Here is a 27,684-nt window from a genome sequence, read left to right as displayed (position 1 = left end):
GAAAGGGAGGATGGGGATCGTAGCTATAACAATGAGGGTCACAGTGATGATGATGAGGTTGAGCTCTTGTACCAGCGATGATGAAGAAGATGAAGATGCTACTGCTTGTGGAGCACTGTGTGATGAGGATGGTGGTGCTACTGTCACTGATGAGACATGCTGAAAGTGAGATGGACACGAGGCTGAACAGGAGGACGATGATTATGGATGAAACTGATGAAGAAGGAAGATAATGAGGAAGATGATTAAAATGATGAAGAGGAGTATCAAAATGATGAGGAGATGAAGATGATGATGGTGGTGGGGATGATTAGATGATCACTAATCCACCGCCCCCCACCACCACCTATAGGGGGACCCTCGCCGCTGCCCCTCCCATGAACAGCGTTGCCTCGGTGACTGCCGGTTTACGTGATGACGTCGGATGTATATGAGCGCGGGCGGCGGGATCTCTCTCCCCTTTTACCGCCATCGGAGCGGAGTCTCTTTCTTCCCCGGGACCTCTTCACTGCGCAGAGCCGCCTCACCAGCCCAGCCTCCGGCCAGAGAGCGAAGGTAAGGGACAGGACTCGGTAATGGCTTCTGCGCCAACGCCCCAAACTTGTGCGTCGTTTCAGAAGTTAAATGTTAATTCCGCGGCTCTAACGAATAGCGGCAGAGGAAGACGGCGTTTCTCTGCTAATGCTAGGCAAGTCAGACAGCGGCAGCAGCCATTGAGACAGCCTCCACCATGATGTGTGTTAACGTTACACGCGATTAAAAAAAAATAAATAAAACAACGATTATTCCTTGTGCCCGTTTCCCCTGGATGCTTTTGACACTCGTTGCATTGATAGAAATGACAAAATGTCGGCTAATTCCCGTAATTGTCGGCATTTTTCGACATTTGTTGACACGTGTCTTGTAACGTTATCTTGTATTTTTGGACTTGACCTTATTTTTTGGAGGATGATAGTCAGGGTGTGGAACTGTGGATGGGAGTCTGGACTTTAGGGATACAGGACACTGCGGTTCGTTGACTGTTAACCCCTCATATTACACGGTAAAACATGGTACCGGAGCGTTGGCACCACTTCCTAACTGGCCCGTATTTTCTAGCTACAGCACCGTGTCTGTCGAAGCTGTTCCTCCCACTTGCTCAGCCCAAGTAGTGCGCATCAAGCTAGCAGCACATAAGCTAGCTCAAGTAGCCAGACACAGCGAGGCAGTGCAGTGACAAGACCGGGCAGGCCGGCTAAAGTTAGCCTGTTTACTAGCCATGGGCTAGAGGTTGTGGAGGAAGCGATCGGACATTTGTTGTTTGACGTCGGAGGGTAAACGGTTCAACAGGTTGCCTGGTTCGCTTGGTCCAAAATAAAGTTGAAAATGTGGCTTCAGAGTTAGAGGCAGGCAACCACCCAGGGCTTTTTGTCAGTCATTGATGGTAGACCTGAGCATGCAACACGTGGTCACCGGGCAGGATTAGGAGAACAAGCCTGTCCCAGAAAGGAAAGGGTCTGTGTTGATCACTTTGCTCAACCAGTATTACATTTGTAGTTGAGACCCAGATCTGATCTGAGAACGTGAATTGTCAACTGGCTATTTAGTATTTGTTGCCTTTTGGTGTTAAGGCCGAGATGATTAAATGGTCTATTTGTACATGCTTGATAGTTACATACCAAACTGAACATAGCACATTAAAGCTGTGGTACATATCAGTCATCACTTGGTTAAGTCAGATGTGGATGATGATGATGATGATGATGATGATGATGATGATAGATATGCAAGCATGTGTAGGTATTCCAGGAATTCATACAGTGACACTTGACATCAGTGTTGTCCTTAGAGGCATAATCTGCATTGATTTAAAGTGCTGGATCCTTCCAGCAGAGCAGTTTGTCCACATTACTTTGTCTACCTGCAGCTATTTTCGTCCATTAAAAAGCAAGTATTGACCCCAACTTGAAACACCCTGTCATCGCATTTTGTATAGCAGTATATTTGAAAACTGTCTGCTGTTGCTGCTAAGAGCTTTTTACAGTACTTTCCCATCAATAATTTGGCATAATAGAGAATACAAGATGGCATGGGGTGCCGGGTGTCATCTTACCTTTAGATATAGCGCTATGATATGGGGCATATGTTCTTTCATGCTTGTGCGTTTGTTCATTTTAGACCATTGTTGACTAAAAAGTGATAACTCTTAGTGTATCTAAACATTAAAAGATGACAGAATGCAGCTCTCAGTTGAGAAATGGGACATGATTAAAGCCACAAATCAGACAACACACACAGACTGCTCTCTTCATCAGTTATCCCCTTATGGAGGAAAAAACAATTTGATATGCCACGTGACTTTGTTCTGAGCTCAGTGAACTGTCACATCAGCTCTGTAGTTGAATAATCTTGCTGTATTAGCTGAATGTAGGCCAGCTAATATATAGAGAGATGGTGATGATATGGCTTTGCTGAAAGGATATCCATCCAGCTCATTATAAAAAAAATAATCTTTGGAGTCCCCCTCTTGGTTTCAGTTTAAATAACCCTCTTATAAAAACAGTTTCATCTCAGTGGCTTGGTTTCTGATCATGTGTGACTCTAGAGGTTCAAAGTGCTGGGCCTTGGGACCCAGAACAATGCTGCTGTTTAATTGTTGCTACCTAACAAGGGACTGATTTACCCCTGGGGTGACAGGTGAATACAATTAATGGCTTGACAGGATGGCAAGCCAGCAGGAAGGTGGCAGTCAGAGGCCAGGATTAGGAACCTTTGACACTGTCTGTACTGTGTTGAAATGACATTCACATTAGCTGCAGGTGATTTTTGACAGACTATTCTCTCAGGTAGCGGCAGATTTATGTTTGACATAATTGTGTGATTCTGGGTAGGACCTGGCTGATATAGTAATACAATCATAGTTTCCATGTGTGATATAAAACATGATCAGTCAAAGGCATGCAACATAACACATAAAATAACTAATTTCATTACTGATAATTCTACCAATTATTTTCTTGAAAAAAAGCTTAGGAAATAGTGAAAACACATTCTTCATGATTTCCAGGAGTCCAAGCTGATATCTTCATATGTCATGTTTTGTCCAAACACTAAAGCTAACTAAAGGTAATCCGTGACACAGGACCAGTGTGTAGGATTTAGTAGCAACTAGCAGTAAATGTCAGTTTGCATCTAACTGAGCACCACTTGCATCTGTATTTTGATGACCTGGGAATGAGAACGGGCTTTGAAGTGTGTAGCAGAAAACTAAGAGTTTGGTTCGTCTGTTCTGTGGAAACATGGTTGACTGCATGGAAGGCGACCTACATCATCTGTAGATAAAAACCATTGATTGTAAGGTACCAAAAACATAACTATTATGTTCAGGTGATTTATACACTAATGAAAACATACATAAGAATATTATATTCCATTCTTGCCAATAAATCTTCCTTAATGTTACACACTGGACCTTTTTATTGAAAAATGACTAACAACTATATAAATTGACAAATCTCTAAACTGATGTACAAAGCAATAAACTGTGCTCCACTGTAATGTGTGCTATGAGGACCAAACCCAGCGTGAATCAAAGGTTGTATTAACAGAATTAGATTTTAATCACAGCTGAGTCATGAATTTAGACTGAATGACCAATCTTCTCAAGTTATTGGTTGGTTAATCTTATGTCTTATTTATAATACTAGAAAGAAACACAATTTTACTGGAAAATGCTATGAAATGTACAGTTGTCAGTTGTTACTCCTACCTGGCCATGAGAAGATTTGCCAGCTAAAGGTGGTAAACCAACAATTTAATTGGAATTTATAGGCTGCACAAAAATCAAGGTTTAAATAATTTAAAAGATGGCAAACGTATATCAAGTGCTCACTATGTTGTAAAATGGACAGGATGTTTTCATAATTTGGTTGCAGAGAATATGTGCATTTAGTGGAATGATCAGCTGCTGCCTGTAAGAGGTCCAGGATGGGACAGATGCTCCTTCGTCACAGACCATATCTTTGGCGACTGTACTGTTGCTGGGCCAGTTTGGAGAGACACTTAACATAATACAGTGTACTATAATGAGGCCTGTGCATAAATTATTTCACATCTGGAGGTTTGTTTGTGTGTTGGTCAGTAGTGAGCTGATGTTCCATTGATGGGGGCTGCTGATTTTTGAGTCCAACCAAACACAAATGATCTCCAGTAACTTTGAGTCTATTCTGGTCCTGACACTAATAATGACCTGCACATATTTGTTAGATTTGAAAAGCAAAATTCTCCCCATCCATAAACCAGCCCCACAAGGCTTCTGGCTTGACTTACAGACACCTTTCAGTGATTGTGAGTTTTGACACCTTTGTCGCTTCCAGGTCATGATGTATTACCTCACTGTCTCATGGGCACTGATCGCCTGTGCAAGTCTCCCCTATGTGCCCCTCTGAAAAGAATGCCATGATAATCCATCTCTCTAACAGGAAGAAGACTCTGGGAGGGGGTGAGGGGTGGGTGAGTCACAGCCAGGGTTGATCCTGTCCGGACCAAGAAGGGGACTTCTTTTATAAGCATGTGGCCTGGCTTATCCAAATCCAGGGTTCAATGAAAATGCCCTTTTGTAAACTGAAAGCAGGACGTTTATTTCAAAACCTGAACTGTGAATCTTATCAGATCTTAATTACTTATTCCATTTAGGCTACTCGTGATTTGGGAATTGATATGATGGTGCTGGTGGTCCACACCTTAGTCACTCATGTCACATTACTAGTCTCACGGGACTTACCTTAAAGAGTGGAACGATGGTGCCATTTTTTTTACTGCTGTACCACCCATTTTCAAAATGGTGGTTCAAAATACTTTTGGTAGTACAGTTAAACCCCATAATAAGCCCCTAGCTTCTAGGGAGACCTCTGCATGCAAGCTGAGACTGGCTGCATTATGGCTAAACTTGGTCTGGTTTTTAGGTTCGTGCAGCATACTTTTTTTATTTATTTATTTTTTTGGTACTTTTTGATAGATACAGCTGAAGATAGACAGGAATGGCGAGTAGAGAGGGGATGACACGCAGCAAAGGTCAGATTCGAACCCTGGGCCTCTGCAGCAAGGACTCAGCCTCGGTACATGGGTCGCCAGCTCTACCCACTGAGCTAACCGGACGCCCATGCAGCATACATTTAAAGAAATGTTTTCGTATTACTGATGTGACAGTATATTAACGGCACCGTCTGACAAGACAATTGCAATGAATATCTTTCTCAGCAGTGAGTTTCTTCTTTTTTTTTAAGAAAAGGTTCTGCTTTGCTTTGATCTTCCATTGGATGCAGGCTGTCAGTGAAGTGTTGTCTGTGGCATTGGGTTCCTTTTTATATGCATTTTTTATGCATTTCCTCTTGGACGGTGGCACTGCACACACAGCAGGAGTAGGATTCCTTGGAATGCTCATTTTCATTTTATTTCTATCAAAATGGATGATTTCAAAGCCTTTATGTAAAATCTGTTACGTAATACAAATCATGTAAAGTATCTATTCTGGTTTTGTAAAGCTGGGGCTTTCCTGCCCCAGAAGGCGGGGTTGGATCACCACGTATCTAAATGAAAGGGTGACATGCCGAAATCTTTTTGGGAATCCGTTGGCTACTAAAGTAAAGAACAATCAGCTGTTGTAGTAGCTTTGTATGTCTGAGGGGCTGTGTGACCACAATGCATTAAACATTTGGATTGTGTACAGCATTTATTTAATTTATTTATTTATTTACCCTCTAGCCTTCAGGTGTAGGGTTTAACAGATGCCCAAGAATTAGGAATAGTTTATTTATCTATGAAATGAACTAGGACTTTTGCTGATCAAGTGTTTTGGCCCCAGTGCGAGTCCTTTTATGTTATCCGATCCAATGCTTTTATTTATCTATATGTAAATGAAATATGTATCTGAACATTGAAAAAGCAGCTGTAGCCTACTAATCTTTTATTTTTTAACAAACTAATGGAGGTCTTTAATTATTGATATGAATGAAAGTGTAACTGGAGACTTGGATACTGAAAAATGATGTAATCTGGTGGAGAGACATACCACTGAAGATGTTAGAACTAAAGGAACACTCAGTCCGCTATGATCGTCAGTGGTGTTGCAGAATGGAAGTTAACATTAAGCAGATATGACCTGCCTCGACAGTGAACAACATTGAGTGTTGGCTAAAAATGAAGCTGTTACCAGAATGTTTTGTACACTGAGCTTTTGATAATGATAAATAGCATCAGAGCTTGGCAGATCTGTGTACTTTGCCAACCCAGGTGTCAGAACAGAGTCTCTCACCGGTGCGACCAAATGTTTCACACTCATTTTCACTCGTATGCAGTGAAATCCTCGCAGTGTAGAGCCTGGCTGTTGTAGTCAAGAGTAGCACTGCCAACACCAGCAAGCTGTGGTGGACAAACGCAGAGTAAAGAAGGACTGGACTATGATAAGCTTAATTTTAACCAACCATTAAAATCTGGGCTGACTGGCCTTGATAGGATTGCCTTGGGACATCTCAAAAAAATAAAACTCTGGGGGTGAAAAACAATGATCATGTAACACAATCTACAGAGCTCTTTGTAGTAGCTTGGTTGTTTTATTTATTGTACTCTATGGTTGTCTGTCATTCATTATGTGTTGCTAACTTTAACATCACCCCTGTAGTACTGTAAGCGTCTTAAAATTAGCATCAGGAGTTATTTGCGTATGCTTTTTGACCCAGATCTGGGCACAGTTGAATGTTAGTCCAAATTAGTTTGTGTGGTCCAGTATTTCTAAACTAATTACTTTCTCTTCTCTCTCTCTCTCTTTAGCATCACTTGAGACTCAGCTAAGATGGCAGACATCGACAAGTAAGTACATCTTCTACCACTGCTGCCCTGTATCAAACACTTGGCCTCCCCACCACCTGTCTCCTTATTTGGTCTAATGCTTGTAGTGCCTGAAGCTATCTTTGATGCCTGTAAGTAAATAATGACATCATTTGGGCGTGGTTCAACAGAGGGCAGTGCAGCAGGCTCTCCCTCAGTGTGCCCCAATGGAAACCGTAGTATGTTAAGGATGCAGCTGTTTGGGATGCCATGCCTTGGCTCACGTTGCATTGTCACAGTGTCGCACTAAATGCACACATACAAGACACGTCTCAAACTCCGAGTGACATACCTAAACATCGGTCAAACAGTGATGCTCCAGTGGTTGTCACACAACACAGGTATGGAGGCCGTCTCCCTCACACACGTACTCCTCCACTGTTGGCCATTGATTTTCACCTCGTGCTGCTGGCTGACAGGAGGATGATAGGCCAAGCTGCTGAAGCTGTGTCGTGTTCACTATGGAGCTCCTCTGTGCTGCATCTTAAAGTAGGGTGTCATGTTTTAGTGCTTGGAGCTGCATCATGGGTAAAAATAAAAAGCCTCCAGTCTTGATTATTTCTTGAGTTTTCATGGATCACATGGTTAAACAGCTGGGAACTGTAATATGACTGAGCAAGGCATGCTAGTAGGGCTGCAGCTATTGCTTATTTTCAGTGTCAAGCTCATTCTCACGTTCATTCTTTGAAGCTGTGCATTAGTATGGATAATTTAAGATGAACAAGTTTCACAGCTTAATTTTTCAGTTCACCAATCAATCCTTTTTTGAATTAAAAAGGAGTTTATTTAGTTGCCAGCTGGCAGCCTCAACTTAAACATGCCAAAAGTAGTTTGGTGGTCTGTGTTCTATGCAAACACTGAAGTGTCTGTTCTGATTGACCTTCCCAACTGCCTTCCTCCTCTGTGTCTTCCTGAGCAGCAAAGACCAGGCAGAGATGGACCCAGCAGATATGGAGGACGTTGAGGAAGTGGAAGAGGAAGAGACGGGAGAAGATGAAAACAGCAAAGGTATGCATCTTGGCAAAAATGCTACTTTTATTGTCTGTACAGGTCTTAAAATAAATTATAAACATGGTTAGTAGAGAATACATAGTTTTGATGATGACATTTTCCAAGTCAAGATTTGATTCACAATGAAAAACGATTTCTAATCACTCAGGTGTATAAAAATGTCATTTTAGTAGCCGAGTAACAGTCTGGCCTCTGCGTGGTATTTAAAGCAAGCAGAGTTATTTGCATGACATGATTTTGAATTGTAGTTAAGAGCTGGGAGGCACTAATCTATTTTATTTTGGGATCTCGATGCCGTTTATGCATCCTTTTGATGTTCAATAAATGATTTCAGTTTCTCATATTAGCACTGTGGATAGATATATATGGCTGTTTGGCCTTGTCTATTTATAGCTCGTTTCAATAGTCTTTTAAAAACCAGACTTGAAAGAAGGCTCATTCTGACTGCCTACGACTGATCTGTCATAGCAACCACACTCCTCAGTTTCCAGACCTCATGTAAGGATTTCCTGAGGGGAGATTATAAATGCATGAGCAATACACACTTACAGCTCGCCAACGTTAACATACAGTGCGAACTCCTGTTAAGATGCCTCACATATCACACATCAAGGCTGCTGTGAGAAACCAGTAACAAACTCAAAGGGACCCACATATGACAGGACAGCTCATATGATTCATGGAAGATTCGCCCCAAAACTAGGCCTACTGCCACCACAGTGTAAATTATGCAGCAGTGCCCATCCAGTTTATTCACTGTTGCAGATAAGAATGCCTAAAACCTGGTACAAACATTGACAGGACACATTACTGCTATCGAAACAGTAACCTAAAAAGTGTACCATGCAAAACTAGATAAACTGGAGGGTCTGACCTGAAATATACCGGAGAAGTAAAAGGCAAGTGATGATTTACATTAAATTTGACAGCATTGCACGTGTACAGTGAAGATGCGAATAGGTTTTTTTTTTTTTTTTTTTGTGGACAATGAACAAAACCAAACACTGGCACTAGATTTTGTCTTTTCGCAAATTTCACAGCCCCCATAGTTCCTCCTATTCGCTTGGAAGCCTGAGATGTATTCAGATGGTCGCAATCTGCAACTTCACTGCTAGATGCCGCTAAATCCCCCACGTCCTTATATGATATGATTCCAAAACTCCATAGCCATCAGTGTATCGTCATGAATTGATGGAAGAAAATGGACAGAACACACTTTTTCATTGGACTATTACAGCTCTGTAGGCAGGGGGACAAAGATGCATCTGGCTTGTGTAGAGTAGCACATCAGGACAATGAAATCTATATTTAAGTATCAAACACTCTGCTCTGAAGGCGTACAAAGGTCACTGGGAAAGGTTTGGAGAAAAGCTGCGATGATAGGCTAGAATTCTGTTGCTGTGGATTCAGATGTGACCCAGCATGCTGCAAGCAGGAGTGGCTTAAGAAGTTTCTGTTGGTCTTTTGATCATTTCTTTCCTCCAGAGGAAAAGTGATCATTCTTGTTATAACATTAAGCTTGGTCAAGGTCAGAAAGGGCATGGTAGTCAGCAGGGACAATGTTTGTTGGAAAAAGGGGTCAAAGACGCTGAGGCATTCGTATCATGACCTCAAAAAGGCAGCTGGCCCTGGGGTGGCCAACGCTCATTGATGTATCCCTCAAAAGAAGATTTTTGTATCAAAGCATTCAGCCCAATGGCTTGTATTGTGTGAATTCAGACAAGTATAGGTGTATTTATTTGACTGGATGCAGAGCCTTGGACAGCTCATCTATGCTAGCTGGTAACACATTACGAGCAAAATGCCCAGGATGTGCCAACAGAGAAAAGTGACTTCCAATCTCTTTAATCTTCTCACCTGCCAGCAGTGATCTGACTGAGCTTTGATAGGTGCAAGCAATGTGTCGGACACTTGGATTGTACAATCTGTCACCTGTCTTGTTGCACAAAGGGAGAGCACCCTTTGTTGCTGACTGTCTTCTTGTGTTGATGCAGCTCTGGCAGTATTCATATTATTAACCAGACTTTATTCAGTGTTTACCTAATTCACTTCAAATCACAAAACTGGCAAAATATACAGGAGACAAACATGTTATTTAGAGATGACAGAACGCAATGCTTGTTCTCAACTCGAACCTGCTCACATACTCTGGTAAACACACAAAATGCTTAGGTGTGCAGTATACCTCAGGAGGGATCAGATATTGCAGGGAGGATAAAGTCATAATACAGACTAAAACGTATAAAAATTGTGTTCTTGTGTGCTGATTCCAGTCCAAAACATGAATTTGCCCATTTAAGCAAAGTGTTAATTTAATCACACCACCTACTCCAGGTCAGTTCTCATCCAAATCTAAACAGAAGGACCCTCTCATGCTGCTTTCATATTGCATTTTTGACTGTATATGTGTGTTTGTCCTCAGCTCGTCAGCTGACTGTGCAGATGATGCAGAATCCACAGATCCTGGCTGCCCTGCAGGAGAGGCTGGATGGTCTGAACGGCTCACCGTCAGGGTACATGGAGAGGTGAGACATAGTCTATTGTTTGGTGATAACACATTTATACAGCTTGCCCCTTCCACAGTTGTCATAGAACAGAGTCAGATGTTCAGCATCTGTAAGGACTCTGAAGCAGGGAGGATGATTGCAGTTGGCTACCTAACTGCATCTGATAATAAATGTTTTGGCTCTTTTTTTTTTTCTTGTATCATAACATTCCCATCTGTCGTTTTTGTTTAAAATTGGATACAGTGTAAAACAAAATCAACACAATAGATTTCTTTTCAATCTTGATCCTTCTCAGCAGTTTGCACACTGGATGTTTTTTTGTTTTTTTAACCATGCTGTTGAATCCTGTTGCTGTGGGCTATCAGTCGTAGGTTGTAATCATTTACTCGCACTTGGATGGTAGGTGGATGTTTTTGCTTCTCCAATTGCATACTTGCATGCTAATTAGTTTCCTAAGTGGTGACTGTGCCTTTTTGAGTAGCAGTGCTTTTATGCAAATCAAGTGCAAGTGAAGTTCAGTCATATATTCCAGTAGAAACCACTGAACCCAGAAGGGAGGATGAATTAAAGTAGCCAACATTCAACCTGCCACTGGATGGCTGAGCCCATAAGGATGCTAGTGAGGTTTCAATGTGGTACTGCTTTCCTTCTCACATGAGTAATGTCAAATGTCGGCCCACATTGGGTCAGTTACTGTTTTTTGGGCAGATTTTATCCAGACATTGGGTGGAAAACTCTGGAAACCCTTTCAAAATGACAAACTTGTCCATACGTAGAGATCACAAGGTAGCCACGCCCCCAAAAGCGTACACTATATCGTCTGTTTTACTCTAAATGAGGCCATCATTTACTGAATGAACATCATGCTATATGGAAGAAGACTGTAACTAGAGACTGAGACCATAAACTTGTTAGGAGACTGTTTACTGAGCTCATAAATCAAGTGAGAAGTTGGGTCGTTTCTCTATTAGAGTGAATGGTATCGTGTTTTTTTTTTATTGCAGCCAATGGAGCTCCCCCTGCTGGCCTGTATATGCCATGCAGGCATAAGACACTTCTGCGTTTGCTTCACTTCACAGACCTGGAAGCTCTGTCCACTATGTATACTGTCAATTCTCTGGACATGTGCAAGTCCTGAATAGAGGGCAGGTTGGCACCAGGAAATGTTTTTATTTTATTTTAAACTGCAGTCGTGACTATCCCTTGTAGAATGTTTGGTTGCCAATCCAAGAGAACAGTCTGGATGATTGGATCAGCGGCTCAGAGGCAAGTTGTGCTTCTTGAGTTGGTGTAGGAAGTTCATCCTCTGCTTGGCCTTTTTTGATCAATCAGTGTTGGACACCCACTTTAGGGCCTGGGAGACTGGATCCCCGAAACAGCAGACAGTGCTGTTGTAATGAAGTCCTGTCTTCGCCCCTGTTTTGAATGTGTTTAGCTTCAGGTTGTTATGACCGCATTAAAGATGCAGGAAGTCTGTATGTAGACTCATCACCGTCCCGGATGAGGCTGACCGTTGTCGTCTGCAACCTTCAGGGGTTTAACAGAGCTGTCTTGTGTTGCAGTCGGTGTAGAGGTAGAGGAGCAATTAATGCCTCAAACACTCGAAATATGAAGGCCTTTATATTGGTGAGACACAGATTCAGCCTATTTCTCCAGTTCTAAATATTTACTTGAGTGGGTGAATACTTTGGCAATCTGTTATTTTGTTTGTTAAAATTGTACTTAGTTTGGATTGGTGTGTTTTGTCTGTCCCAAAATCCCAATTACACCCACTGTGGGGTGTAGTTTTAGTTTTAGTACTTAGCATGAAAAAGTCCTAGAGGGGGAGAGTTTTCTTTATATAGGCATTGCAGGTTTTTCCTACTCATGGATGAAGTGCATGCATCAGATCGATGACTAAATGTTAAAATAACCTGAGAATAGAGGTACAGTGGTAGTAGCTTGTGAGATGCTGTGTGAATGCAGTCGTGTGTCTTGGCTGTGGGGCTGTGCCACCCACTGCTCCGCTTCTCAGCAAAACCATCAGCAAGCAGCCCTTTGATCAACTTGTCAAGTATTTGGCAGTCACCGACAAAGTCACCAGTTACGACATCCCAGCACTGGGGACCAAACATGGATCCCTTGCCAGGCTAGTGCAGGCGTTTTAATTTACCACACTGCAGAGAAACTTGAGTGCGTGTGTGCAGCCTCGCTACAGCTCCCAAAACCCGGTGACCACTATCATCTCAAAATTAATGCTGAAGAATAAGTCGATTGATGTTCAAGGCTTCAACCCCAGCAGGGCAGTCTGAGGCCTCAGACAAAGAAATTGGATTTCATTAATATCTGTGCAAAATGAATTTTAGCACTGTAGCTATTTTAAACCTGTCGTTTCAGATGTCAAGACTTTTGATTTTCAATTTTAAAACTGAATCATATCCTGCCAAAAACATCAATGCTAAAACATGCTATTCATTAATAAAACTTGTATTTTTACAAGCAAATTAGTTCCTAACTTCATTTTGCCAGGGTGTCCTGTGTAATGTTAATAAATATACATGCAATTTAAAGTACAAGCAAGATGGCTAACATTAAAACATTCAAAACAGCAACTGGAAGAAAATATTTGGAGAAAAATACATGAAACTACTTATTAATTCAATGCAAAGGTACAGTATTGATACAATCTTTAAGCTCTACAATGTAACAGTTGTAGATACAGGTATCTATGAATGAATGAATAAATAACATGTTTCCATTTCTGGGCCTGCTGCAGTTTTTTCCCCCCATCGTTTGTGGAGCAATATTTAACCTGGAACTAAACAACACACTCTTATGGCTCATATATTGTATGATATACACAGGTATTATGTAACTGACTGAAGGCCAACCTACATCCTGGTCACAGGTTGCAGTGAAGCATTTCACCACAGAACTGTGATATAAAACCTCTAATACGGTCCTCCAGGACTGCCAAGATTATTTAAGGTTGAAGTTGTTGCCTGAGTGGGTGTTCTTGTCTATACAGAAGGTTTCACTCTTTTGTGTTTTGAGTTCCTCAGTATATCATTTAATAGGGAATATAGAACATTCCTTGACAATGTCTTTAAATCTTCTAATCTTGAGGAACACACTGCATCATCCACACCTGGAACCAGACTATAAATTCCTCAAGCATATAACCAATGAATCTGTGTACGAGTAAGACATCATTTCTTCACTCTGCTGTTAAATGAAGCAAATCTCAATCAAACTTGTTCTTGGCATAGTTTCAGTTTGTTTACAGTGTGTACCTAGAAGGCCATCCTGACTTATTAGATATCCTCTGGGGACAGTGGTCTCTGCAGTGTGTTTCTCTGCTCTAAAGCTCTCAGCAGATTAACTTCAGAGGCGAGGTCCCCTCTGGTACCATTTGCTCCCCATTAGGCACATTTTGTCCTGTGTTTTTTAAATTTAGAAGGCTGGGAGCAAACGAAGTACATGATCACAAAATGATTATACAATCTCTAAAGATATAAAAGGGCTGCACAAATCCAACACGACTCACAATCCTGTTATTTTCACCTGATGTTTTGTGTACTTTTACTGCTACAATGTGTTGTTTAGTCACATTAGTGTTCTTTTTTGCGTAATTGCCCAGTGCTGCCACAATGATGGTTATTTGCAGTGGAAGGGCAGAGTGAACAAAAAAAAACAGACCTTTATGCCAGGATTTTTCCAGGACTGTACTCACATCTTCTCTGTTCATGTGTCATCCCACAGTTTACCAAAGGTTGTAAAGAGACGCGTAAACGCCCTCAAGAACCTGCAGGTCAAATGTGCTCACATTGAGGCAAAGTTCTACGAAGAAGTACATGAACTGGAGAGAAAGTACGCCGCACTCTACCAGCCCCTCTTCGACAAAGTATGTCATTTACACCTTTTTTCTTTGTCTTTCAGTACTATATTCTGCTATATTTCTGTAGCTACAATGGGTTTTTGTGCACTTCCTTGTTATAGAAGCATTCTATATTTGATAAGGCTGAAATACTGTATTAAGTTACATCTATGTATTTTTTTCTGAGTACAGTTTAACACTCTGGGTTTCCTAAGATTAGCATGATAATGCAGTTTCCATTTTAAAAAAGCAAACACAAACATGAAACTTTATGCTTGATTTGAGTGACTGGACAACAATACATTAGGCAGCTGATGCATGCATTGTCTGTTACATAACATGTGGTTGATGCATTCAGCATCTGTTGCCTTGAGCGGGCTGCCATGTTTATGCTGATCTGTACTGCTGTAGGGGAAAAAAAACACACACACACACACAGTCACAGCCCTATCTTTGATCTTTCAAGCAACCTCAGGATTTGGAAGCAGCTCAGGTGGTTCCACTGATCCATTTTAGAGCTCAGATATAAAATGGCTCGTTCTAGTTGTCTCTGTAAAGCAGATGGCCGTAAACATAAAGGCTATACTACCATAGTAGCTATAGCATTTTATTACTGTTTACCCATCAATATAAGGCTGCAACTTGCAACTTTGGCAAATTGTAAAGACAATTTCTCCAAAATGTAGACAGTGATGTCTTCATTGCTTCTTGGGTACAGGTCAAAGGAGACTAAGAAAAGCAGCAAGCCCTTGATTTGTTGGTAATATTTGATAAGTTGAACATTGTCGGGCCTTTGTGCTTTCGATCATCATATTTGTTGCAGTTAAAATTAGCTGATTAACGAACTGGTTAACCGAGTAATCGTTTCAGCTCAACTTGAATTTAGTGTTTCAGTAATCTTCTCCATATTTTGCCAAATCATGGAAATCAATTTCCCATTTCATAAACCTTGTAAAGATTGAAATCCACTACATTTAAATAGTGTCTCAACCCCAGGGCCTATTTTAGATGAACACAAATCAACATGACCTTTCTTAAATGCATGTCCAGTGGTCTGAAGATGAGTGTCATTTATCATGTTAGACCTAACAGTTTCTGTTGTTGCACTGGAATGGCACCACTGGTTACAGATCAAATTCTTACACCGCTTTTGGACGCACAACTCAGCAGTATTGACAGTGTTGTCGTTCAGTATGGTTGATTGCAAGATCAAAACACAACTCTTACACATACACACACACACACACCTGCTTACTTGAATTTTGATGGATTTGTTCTTAAAGGGACAGGGAAAAACCGAAATACATATGTTTTCCTTTTACCTGTAGCCCTATTTATCCTTTGGGATTGTCCTTCTCTCCAATATAATGGAACCAGATGGCACTTGGCTTGTAGTTCTCAAAGCCCAAAAAACAGCAGTGTCTCTTTTGAAGAAATCTTGACCTGGTTACTCAAGATAATCCACAGACCTTGTTGTGAGCAGTTTTGTGTAGAAGAAATTTTCTTTTTAATGTGTGTTCTTTTCAAATGTGTTTTTTTGGCACTTTGAGCACCACAAGCCGAGTGCCATCTGGCTCCATTATATTGCAGAGAAGGCAGAAATCTCTGCGACTGATATGACCAGAACTCACCAACTCACACAAAAACAAAGTAGGAGTCAACTTACCTGTGTGGACTGTTGCTGGTCAACCCGCATGTTTCTCAGGTCACCAAGGCAGCTGCATTGCAGGCTTATTTTCATGTGAACAAACTGAGTATAGAAGCAGCCCGCTTTCCCAGTAATGGCCTATGTTCTCACTTGTCACTGAAGCAACTCGTAAGAATCACATGGCGTGAGGCCACTGCTCCAATTCTAACTATTTTTCTCCTCCTCTTCACAGAGAAGTGACATAGTGAAAGCCGCATATGAGCCCACAGATGAGGAATGTGAATGGAAGGCAGATGAGGAGGAAGAGCTGACAGTAAGTAAGCAGGTACAGGTGACGTATACACCTGCATGCCTCCTGTCTGACTGCCACTTTCTGCCCTTTTTAGTTTTTCTTCTTGTGTCGCATTTCCTGCATGCAGCATATAGTCAAATCCAGAACAGAATAAGCCTCACTTGATGTAAAATGGCAACCCTGCATGCAGCGTATAAAGAAGAATAGCACTGATTTCAGATGTCTGTATTGCAAAGCAGCAGAACAGTTGGAATCAGTGTGATTTATTGCAGTTTTTGTAGCATTAAAAGGAGTTAGTTCCCTTGGTGTTTTATTTATTTTTTTATTTCATCTAGTCCCCAAAGTGTTGTCTTTGTGGGTGTAGGTGGTAAAAAGCTCTTTGTTTCATATGGTAGGCTATGTGAAAAGAAACTGTTGAGCAAGCGTTATTTTGAAGAGAAAATGTCTCCCTGAAACAGGACGAGATGAAGGAGAAGGCCAAGTTAGAGGAAGAGAAGAAGGACGAGGAAAAGGAAGACCCCAAAGGCATCCCCGAGTTCTGGTTAACGGTTTTCAAAAACGTGGACCTGCTCAGTGACATGCTGCAGGTAGGTTCATCCAGACGGCCGCTGGAGAGGCAGTGAAAATGGGTCACAGACAGTATTTGCTTCAGTCAGGGTTTGCTTCCACCTGCTGGCCAAGTTATGTAGAGCATGGCCCTGCAGTGGGATTATGACATAACCTGGTATATTCCTAGCAATAAATTAAAATACAAATGAATGCTGGATGATCATCTCAATGCTGTGGCGCTGTTCCCTTCTCCTCAGGAACACGATGAACCCATCCTTAAACATTTACAAGATATTAAAGTAAAGTTCTCCGATCCAGGACAGCCCATGGTGAGTGAGCATTGCTGTCATTTCAATCAGCGGGAACCAGTCTGTTGAACTGCCTGTAACTGTGATCTCGTTTGGTCCTCCCCAGAGCTTCACGTTAGAGTTCCACTTTGAGGCCAACGACTTCTTCACAAACACAATGTTGACGAAAACCTACAAGATGAGGTCAGAGCCCGACGAGAACGACCCCTTCTCCTTCGATGGACCAGAGATCATGTGCTGCACAGGGTGAGTACAGCGCCTAGTTTTGTTCTTTTGTCTTCATGTGGTTCAAGTCATAAATACGTTCCGGTGGTGTTTTTTCTTTTCCAATGTTTCTCATTTTTATACTAATTTGCATTTTAGTGTTCTGAGTTTATATCAAAATAACAAGAAGTTTCAGTGTTTATTTGGTGTCCTATTCTGAGACTTTCTTGTTGTCTGTCATTTTGACAGACAGCTGTCAAATCTGTTATTACTCGCCATTTTAGTTCTTTATGATAACCATAACATATAGCCTATTTAATAGCATTTAATTTACAAAAACAACTATCACAATTACATTTAAAATACAGAGCACACAGATTATTCATTTATAAGGGCCCTTAGAGAAAAGATGACACAACACTGGTCGTGTGGTCACTTTTAATGTGAACACCACATGAAGTAGATTAATGATTTTACCTCCTTGCTGCTACTTGCTTCCCCACACTAGCTGCCACTGGCTAACAATGTTATCACTTACTTTATTGTTCTTCTTCCACCACCATATCAATCCCTCTTTTTGTCACCTAGTTTATCAACCACATTGGAATTATTGGGCTTTCTAATAAAACTTTGAACACACATTTGGCAGTAGCTAGGTTCTGTAGCAAGCATAGCCTACCAATGCAATGGCTGAAGCCAGCTAGACAACAAGGTTATGTATGTGACATCAAAGACAAGATTACGGTCTTATAGCCAGGTGGTCTACACAAGCCCTTCAGTTTTTTGTCATAGTTTAAAAAATAAAATGAAATAAAAAAAAATGTCTCATTGCTCATCAAGCATACCAGTAAGCCAGCAGCATTTGTGGTGAAAGCAAACACATTGCTACATGTACTATTCATTTGTCTATTTTCCTCCAGGACGCGCTAACATTTTCATTTGGTGTATATTAGCTTACATCTTTTGCAATTGAGGAATCTAAGAATCCTGGTCCCTGGTCATACAGTCACAATTCTAATAACCGTCTATAATGTCATGTCGATGTCATCTTGGCTCCTGGCCTGTTGGTTAATAAACAGGCATTGTGACCTGTACCAAACATTTCTCCATTATCTCTCTGGCTCTTCTCTTCTCTCTGAATCATTCCTAAGTGTATATCCACGACCTCACCAGTTAGATTTCTATAAATAAACCTAAGATGTCATTTAGACTTGACATTTAAAATGTGGATGGATACTGACCTTGCTTTCTCCCGTTGCCTCCTCCTCATGTTTCACCACAGTTGCACGATTGACTGGACGAAGGGCAAAAACGTCACGTTGAAAACAATCAAGAAGAAACAGAAGCACAAGGGCCGCGGCACAGTGAGGACGGTCACCAAAACAGTCCCCAACGACTCCTTTTTCAACTTCTTCACCCCGCCAGAGGGTAAGGATGACAGGGCAGAAATATTAAACCTATACCAGTGTTCAGTTATACATCAGTTGATTTAGCATTTTCTTAAATGATCAGTTGCATCTTTGTGCCTGTTACAAATGTGCTTGGTTGAACTAACTATAAATCTCTCTACGTTTACAGTTCCAGAAAATGGAGAGTTGGTAAGTCCTTGTACTTCCTCTACACTTTTTTTTTTAATGCCTTTGAACTTCAGGTTAGGCTTTTAAGATTTACTAGTCAAACGTTGTCTCTTTTGTGTCTGACTGTCAACATTTAATTAGCTTGCACTGTGAGTGGCTTAATCGATAAGCATGGTCAATGCTTTGATACACACACAGTACTTATTAGCGGGATCAAATCAGAGCCTGATACATCTTCTGCCTCTGCCATAGAGCTCCATTATTATCCAAAAACTATTAAAAACACATCAGTGAGCCCCACTGTTCCTTCATTACCATGAACACACACTGTAATTTGTTTTGACTCAATCCCTCATACACAGTCCATCCAACACTCACTAAAGCACCAAATATGTATTATCAGTCGCTGAAAATAGTCCCCAGCAAATTCCTCCTGTCTGAGTAACATTTGTTTAAAAATGACAGCAACGAGCTGTTTAAGAAAATGACAGAGCAATTAAAAAAGAAACTTCATTTGTGTGCCGTTCTCAAGATTTGCATCTTCTGTAAGAACCATTCACCTTGGGGCTGAGAGCCTTAACATAAAAATACAAAATTATACCTATCATTTGAATAAATTAAATGAAATATTATCACATATCATTTGAAGGCTTTCTTCATTTCCATAGGGTTTATTTTTTGTTTATTTGATAGAAAAACTCATCTGTTAAAACACATTGGTATGCTCAAGAAAAAGGAAAGAAATCCATGCCACTTTAGCAGAACCCCCCCCAATCCAATAGCCATTGCACTGAACTACTGAATCATATCAGACTACTCTGGTTCCAGTACAGCTAGGGTTGGGGTCAGTATTATATGCTTATTAAATCTTAATTCCTTAATGAATCTGTTTAAGTTACCTTTTTAACAGCTTTAAGCAGCAAAAGCCTCATAAGTTCATAGTTTAGAAGCATAACTAATATTCAAAGATCCTCTATTTTAATGAAGTTTACCCAGGTAGAGTACATATTTGGTATTTACCTAAATGATTGTTGATGATGTTTTGTACATTGCTCTTTGCTATTAAAACAATGGACAAGATTCAGCAAGTGATTTATTGATCCTGAGCATAACAAATTTAAAATCGGGTCTAAAGGGCAACTATTGTAACCTAACACTGCTTCATATAAAAACCTAGCCCATTGCTGTTTTAAGGGACAATTTAAAGACCCACAAATAAACTGAATGGCCCGTCTGTCTGCAGGATGAAGACTCGGAGGCGGTCCTGGCTGCAGACTTTGAAATCGGCCACTTCATCCGTGAGCGTATCGTACCTCGGGCTGTGCTCTACTTCACAGGAGAGGCCATAGAGGACGACGATGACGATGTGAGTGTTGGCATCTGAACTCAAGTTTGGCAGCTGCGGTAGTTTTGTGGAACTTGTTGTAAACTAGGCCATACTGGAATGAACACACACCACCAGTTTCTCTATGTTCTGCTTTGTCAAGGGAATAGACAACATCCTGCAAGGAATGGGTATTGGATGGGAAAGACGTTATTTGTTACTATATAATTAGGCTTCATAGAAAGTAATATAATTATCAGTTCTTATATATATGTGTGGAGTTGGTCTCTAATCAAATGTATTTTCTAGCTAATCCTCATGTTTGTGTTTTACAGTACGATGAAGAAGGAGAGGAGGCGGATGATGAGGTAAGACTAATTAGGGCCCCATGTTAAAAAAAAATGATGGCCACCACATACAAGAGATGTAAGGTGTTAGTGTTGTGATAGTCACTGCTGAGGAAACCCAGTCGTCTGAAGACTTTGCTGTGCTGTGTGTTCAGGAAGGCGAGGAGGAGGCTGATGAGGAGAACGACCCTGACTACGATCCCAAGGTCAGCTCACCCCTCCACACACACACACACACACACACACACACACAGCCCGTCCCTCTCTAAAGATCTCTGATGTCCTGAGAAAGACCTTACTCAGCTGTTCTCAACTTTGTTGGCTCAGGATGCTCTTTCCAAAAAGTAAAGCTGCTCTTTCTGGAGGACATTGATAGCTGCAGTGATCTCTCAGAACCGTCCACAGTTCATGAGTGAATTGGGGTTCCTGAGCTGCAGGTAGAGAACAGCTGTCCTAAATTGACTTTCAACATACAGAATACATACTGTCAAATGCATCTCATTTTACACCAGCTTTTGGTTTGCTTCAGCTATTTTTTTTTGTTGTGATCTTTTGTTTTGGCCTCCAGACAAAAATCCCAGTAGATATTTTCCTCTTTTCACCATTTTCTTAACAAGATCTTGAACCTGTAATTTCACCAGTTAAGTCTGACTGTTGCATGTTGTTACTAAAACCTGAACTTTTAACCTTATGCAACACACAGATCCAGTAGCCCTTAAAGCTGCAGTAGGTAACTTTTTACAAAAATAACTTTGCCTTATTTGCCTGACAGTGTTAGAAGATAATCTGTGAAAAGTCAGGTTGCCCCCGGCTCCTCCTAGTGCTCATAACAGCTTTTGCTAGAATCCCCCATACCAGAAAGAAACCAACCAATCAGAGCCATAAGGAGTCTTTAACCCAGTGCCAGTCACTACTTGTGCACAAGCTGTGCAGCCCCTTCCCCCTCACATGCTTTCCCATTAGGAAGACTCTTGTAAACACAGAAACAACCACCAGCAATGAAAACTGCCCATCCCTCCTTTTGCAGACAACGGCATGTAATACAAACGTGTGTTCACATCCTGGCTTCAAACGGGACTTCAGGCTCACTTGTGAGTGCCATGGCGTCACACACAAAGACATGATGACCAACAGTGGGGAATGACTTTGGAGAGGTGTAACGTTAGCTACTAGCCGCGCAACTTTCACTGGCGCAAAGCATTTCCTTTTTCGTGTTATTAGAGGTCTGTGTAACAGTCCGATAATTTGGCACTCTGCTCACAAAGAAATCTCCGCTGTATATTTGTCCCCACGGCCGAGGCAGAGTGTTGCTGAGGCAATTGAAAAGGATGTCCGAAGACTGGGGCGCACTACTTTGGGGCTGTGGGAGCGTTGAGGGTCTTGGTGAGGCTCAGGCTGACATGTGAGGTGTCACAGGGCATCTGGCTCGTTGTGCTCTGTGTGTTTTGGTGGGAGGGCGTTAGCGGAATGATACGAGCAGCAGAGAGGCACAGAAAGTTTGTGTTCAAGTTACCCACTGCAGCTTTAAACAGAAGGATGGGACACCAGTGAAATGCTATTAACATAAATTATTTCTTTTAATCACAGATATTAATATTTGCCTTCAAACTCATTATTTGTGGAGGAAACTGTGGCTTGATAAATCTATAATGAAAGATGGGTAGTTTGATCAAAGCACACACAATAAAGTGCAAACCTGCAGAGGTGTATTGTAATTCCACTGAGACAAATAAATAACAGGTCCTCCCCTGTAGGCTCTGTTTATTCACCGGTATTTTCTGCTTCACTACCTTCCTGATGGAGGTAATGTAGCTGAAAAACTCCGAATAAACCGGGTGTTCAAGAAGAAAAGCTGTGCAAGCTCCAAAGGATTGCAAGCAACAATAAGAAAAAAATCTCTTGATACATAATGTATAGTGTAGCTTCGCAGTGTGTTGTTACACTGATGTTTACAGGTTGTTGTAGCTGCAGTGTTTGTGTTTTGTAATGAGATTTCCACAGTGCACATACACTGGTTTGGGGCTTTTGTTAAGTGTTACTTGACTGAGTTTGAGGCTACCCAACTGGAGCAAGCTTGTAAGTTTGACACCACACGATATAAACAAGCATGACTTTTGCTTCTTTGCTAAACAAAAACGTCTTTGACATTCTGTATTCTGCTAGTTTTGCTTTTTATTTTTTTTATTTTTTTATTTTTCCTATTCATTAATGTTTCTTCATCTCCGGTCACTTTGGCATCTTTTGTCAGCTACTCTTTAAATTTTTCCTCACTAGGTTTAAGTGGTGACAGTAGAAAAATAACCCTATCCTGGTAGGTACAGCTTGTGAATTGTCAGCTTACTACCATCACACCAACCCGCCACCCCCTCCCGCCCTCAGTTTTGGTTTTTGCTTTCCTTTTCCTCCTGTTTTCCATCCTCCATCCATCTCTCTGCACCCCCCACCCCACACATGAGCACCCTCATCCTCTGCCGCCGTGCTGCACCCTCCCGAGTTACTAACCCACTGGTTTGTTGTTGGTTTTTTGAAGTTTAACCCATAGTGACTTCTGCATTTGCACCTGTATTATTTCTGTATGTCGAAGCTAGTCCAGCCCTCCCTTTTCTTTTTTTCGCCACCATATTATCTTGTCCCGTCTACAAACCCAGGCTAGTTTTGAGTTTTATCAGGATGAGGATTTGTCTGCCATAAATACTGTGCTTCCTTTATGGATGTTTGTTTTTGATCCCCATTTAAACATCATTCGTCCATGTTTTTTTTCCTCATTCCTGTTCATTAGTTCTGTTCAGCTGCCTTCCTATAGATCTGCTTTTAATGCTGGGATAATGGCCTCTGAGGGCTTTGTGTTTGAAATGAGGCCTAACCAATAGTTGGCAGATTACCAAAATACAAGAACTGCCAACAAACTGTTTTATCTCCCTGAGGGGTGCCATCATTGACAGCAATAAGAGCCTGTTTTCTGTTTTCATTAGAAACTCAATTGCTTGCAGCAGATAAAAACAAAGAAAAAAACGTCAACACAATAAGTCTTTCAACAGACACTGCATCAGTCTGTAAGAGTATGTAAAATCTTGTCTCACACAGCACTATTTTTGGCCTCGAAACTGTCAAGAGTTCAGCTGCAGCCAAATGTATTGCACAATGGCTAAAATGACCTTACGCTGTTGAGTCAGTATGGCATCAGGCCACCAAGAGCAGCCCGAACAGCTGCAGTGAGCCATCACCTCCAAAAGTGTCTAATGTCTGCTGGAAGGACGCTCTACCCAAAGTATGATGGGCTTTTAATTAGCTTTCTGAGCACTTCTCATTCCTTATTTACTCAAGTGTTGTCTTTTTGTTTTTGGCAGCTAATTGATTTGAGCACAATAGCCTTAGGTTCTGTTTGAAGTGTTTACATTTATTATCCTGTATCAGCAACTCCAAAATAAGCACCTTTGGCAGATGTCTGTTTTAAAGCTCTTTTCCAAATATGCTAATACCTTATATCTCCCTCCTCAGTATATAATGAACAAAGGGCTCAAAAAGATCAGTTATTTTAATCGCATCTTCTCATTTCTATCCCAGCATTAAGTTTTCTTCAAACAAAAGGAAATACCAAAACATCTTAATCACTAGCCAATGGAGATTATCTAGCTTAGTGTGTTCTAAGGTTCATATCTGTTGGTTTAATGTTCCTTAATCTGGTTTGTGCTTGTATTCTTAAGCCCACTGTCAGCGGATTTATCTTATTACTAGTATTAATATTGATGTACAGTACATCAGCCAGTCAGTCACAAAAAAATCACAGTACAGAAATGCCAAAAATAGGTTTGAAGGAATTTTGACAGTGCCCCATTGCATAGTTTGTCCTCCAGAGAGCTCATATTATGAGATTCTTTAAAACTCTTGAATATCGATAACAGTAGTGGCTGCCTCAAAAGTCCCAACATTTTGAGGGCAGTGAAATACTGGTCTCAAATCCTTCAATAAGAAAAATCAACAGCTCCTCTTCATGGAGGGAGGTCACGTCTGAAGCGTTGATTTGACTGGCTAAAGGAATAGTTGAATAATCTGAGTAATAAATTTGGGAAATGGGCTTATTTGCTTTTGTCTCTGAGTTAATTAGAAGATTGATTGCACCCATGTCTGTATGCTAAATATAAAGCTGGAGTCTACAGCCAGTTAGCAGCGCTTCGTATAAAGACTGGAAACTATTCAATTCAACCAGAATTTGAGGTTTTACTGGTGGTTACGCGTAGCCTGGGTCCAGGCCTTTGTATCCTCCCACTCCATCGGGCCGACTGATTCTGGTTTGGCAGCGTGACATGAAACTGCAGTTGAGAAGGTGGTTATGCCATGGGGGACTAACGCCATTGTCAAGCTAAATGCTGCTATAGAAGCTTTATTTTCTGTAGAAGGCATGTCTTTCAATATCACCCAACATTGTAGTTTGCTTTTACTTCGCTTCGCTCTTAAAACTCGGACAAACCTGTATGTTGGCATGACTACGCATCAGTGTCAACCTAAAATGACGTTCAATTCAGGCGGGTACATCGGTCTGAGAAAACAGTGGAGGCGATGTCTGACTGAAGATGGAAAAAGAGTGTAACGAGTTGATTCTGTCTGGTCTTTAAACAAACAAGTTCCAACTTAAGAGCTTTTGAAGTGCTGGTGAGCTGATTTGTTTCCTTCGGACAGAGTCGGACGGCTAGCTGTGTCCAGTCTTTATGCTAAGCTAACTGTCTCCTGGCTCCAGCTTCAAACTCTACAGACAGATATGAGAGTGGTATCAATCATATCGAAGTGTCTGCTAGAAAGCAAATGCATTTCCCCAAATTATTCTACCTGGCCTCCATTGTGTTTATATTAAGATGTCCAGTTTAAATCCAACCCAGGACCTTGTCAGACTATCACCCCTCCCAGTCTTCTGTTTCTAGACGTAAAAGAGGCTAAAAGTATTTTTTTTTAAATACCTACAGATTCTTTGTACCACAATGGTAGTCATTGTCAGGGATCACTTCAGATGGTGACGATCCAATACCCTTTTTGTAATCATTGCATTCATAAGGATGCTACTACGACAAATCACAGCTGTCATAGTGTGTCTGATCTGAATGTGTCATAGTCCCCGCGTTCATATCTGTCAATTATGTTGTTTGTGTTCCCAGTAGTCTGGAGATGATCAACTTTAGAGTTTCTAGCAGCTTGTTGAATGTTTTAGATCTTGAAATGGCTTTGCTGTGTGTAGATGTGATTTTGGTATGGTGTGTGTGTGTCTGTCTGTCTGTGTGATGTTGGTTTTTGTCTTAACAACCCCTCCTCTCCACCCCTGTGATTTCTTGCAGAAGGATGCAGCCCCCCCAGCTGAGTGCAAGCAGCAGTGAAGCCTGGCCCGGCTGCCTTGAGGATCATCTGCACTGTAACGGCTTCTCAAATTACAAAAAAAAGATTGAAAAAAAAAAATAGTTACTTACCGCCTTATAATGTTTTGTATTTTTCTTGGTAGAGAATTTGAAGACAAAAAGTTTCAAGATTTTTGTTACAAAAACTCATGGTAATATACTGGGAGCTGTGGCTCAATATACATAGTATTTTACTAGACCTGTTTTTTCCTTCTCTTCCTCCTTCTCTGTACAATAGATAGAATACAGGAAAAAAAAAATCTCCCTCAAAAAGCATGAACTTGTTTCTTCACTGCTAAAACTAGTTTGGGTTCTTGTGAAGTCTTTTGTTGTATTTGCTCTTAGACAACAGCTGTGGTTTAGACTGCATCGCGGCAATGTCAATTTATAATCCCCACCCCCTCCTTTTTCCCCTTCCTCCTCCTCCTTCCTACCAAAGTTCCAGGTTGGTCAGTTCTGATTGTCCCAGGTGATTTTTTTTTTTCTTACTCTTAGCGGGGCCTTTAGCACTTGTAAAACGCACTGTAGCATTTCCAGCTCTAGTGAGAGAGGAGAGATGGGTGACGTGCAGCCGGGTGTCTACTCCAGTTTATCTAATCTTGCTGAGCATGGGATCCGGAGTTGGTGTTTTTGGCCACTTCCTGCGCCACTTGTGCTCAACTACTTTCCACTCTTGATACATTCCAGTAAGCAGACTGGCTGGCACCGTCGGTGAACCTCTCTCAAAGGGAGTCCACCTCTCTTCAACTGGACGGACTCCTCTAAATTGAACAAAAGTTAGTTTGTCACGTAATGGGTCGCTCCCGGGGCTTGGTACGGCCTGGTCGAGTCTCTTTAACATTCCAGAGGATTCTTTAGATGTGGAAGGGGATGAGACGGTTTGGCAGGATGGCCAGTTCGGGACCACCCAGCCCCAATACCCCAGTGCTTCAGGCTCCTCGTAGGCTCGCAGTGGCGTGGCTGTCGTCTTTTCTATAGCACTTTGTATTAGCGTGTGGTGTACCAGTGGCGTCCTGTCATCGGTTAGCTGTCTGAGTATTCCTTGTGAGCAGCACTTCGTTTGACGCCCCTCTGCCTATACGGGCAGGGGGGCCGGTGCTGTAACCCCGCTCTGTGGAGAGTTCAACTCGTGCTATCTGGTTTTGATTCCCTTTCTCACACTGGGGGAGGCACACTTGGTCTGTTCAGAGAGGCTTTGTAGGAACAGGGTTGGACAGATGTAGCACTGCGAATGACAAGGAGACCTGGTTTTGAAACGTCTGTCGACACGTTTTCTCATCAGATTATGACCTTTACCTCGTGTGGTGAATCCGTGACTGGTCAGGTGACTCACACGGACCTCAGCTCAGCCCCTGAGGTCTCAGTTCATTTTTATCACTGTGAAAGAAAGAGGGGAAGTGTGATAAGGCCATTCTGTTTGGCCAATGACCCACCACTCTCCCTACGCCAGACTCCTTCCTTTGTTACCCAGAAGGCCACAGAGAAGCATGTCAGAGCAATACTTAAAGCCAGGAGGGGGACCGAGAAGAAACCGTAGCCTGCCTCCCTCCCTGTCCGTTCTTAATGCCTTTTTTAGTTGTGAAAACAGCCATGTGTTGGTTGTGCTGGGCAGCATCGTGCCCACTGTGGAGAGCCAGGGTACTTCTCATTGTGCAGGGAGTATTCAGATCATGTTCATTGGAAAAGGATGTGGAAGGGTTTCTGTAGGGTCCTTCTGAGCAGCTGTTGTCAAGGCAAAATGCTATGCTACAAAAATACTAATGTACTCAATAACTGTACGTGTATGTTCATGAATAAATTGGTTAAACATGTCTAA

At 41.6% G+C, this 27,684-nt stretch overlaps 1 protein-coding gene across 3 annotated transcripts; it reads left to right on the top strand.

Moving 5' to 3' along the window:
* The first annotated feature begins 411 nt into the window (after positions 1 to 411).
* On the top strand, positions 412 to 27,684 carry nap1l1 (nucleosome assembly protein 1-like 1). Of its 3 annotated transcripts, XM_051393193.1 has the most exons (16): positions 412 to 555; positions 6,808 to 6,846; positions 7,784 to 7,872; positions 10,298 to 10,400; positions 14,124 to 14,265; positions 16,119 to 16,211; positions 16,637 to 16,765; positions 16,985 to 17,056; positions 17,142 to 17,281; positions 18,522 to 18,667; positions 18,818 to 18,837; positions 20,060 to 20,182; positions 20,476 to 20,508; positions 20,643 to 20,693; positions 22,762 to 22,798; positions 25,812 to 27,684. In XM_051393193.1, the coding sequence occupies exons 2-15, from the start codon at positions 6,830 to 6,832 to the stop codon at positions 22,765 to 22,767; spliced, it is 1,164 nt and encodes a 387-aa protein (XP_051249153.1). In that variant the 5' UTR covers positions 412 to 555; positions 6,808 to 6,829; the 3' UTR covers positions 22,768 to 22,798; positions 25,812 to 27,684. The 3 variants fall into 3 exon arrangements, with proteins under 3 accessions (XP_051249153.1, XP_051249152.1, XP_051249151.1); XM_051393192.1 differs by lacking the exon at positions 22,762 to 22,798 and having other exon boundaries at positions 16,119 to 16,199; XM_051393191.1 differs by lacking the exon at positions 22,762 to 22,798.

Source organism: Dicentrarchus labrax, unplaced genomic scaffold (assembly GCF_905237075.1).
Source record: "Dicentrarchus labrax unplaced genomic scaffold, dlabrax2021, whole genome shotgun sequence".
NCBI classification, from domain to species: domain Eukaryota; kingdom Metazoa; phylum Chordata; class Actinopteri; family Moronidae; genus Dicentrarchus; species Dicentrarchus labrax.
This window is presented reverse-complemented; position numbering and strand designations above follow the sequence as displayed.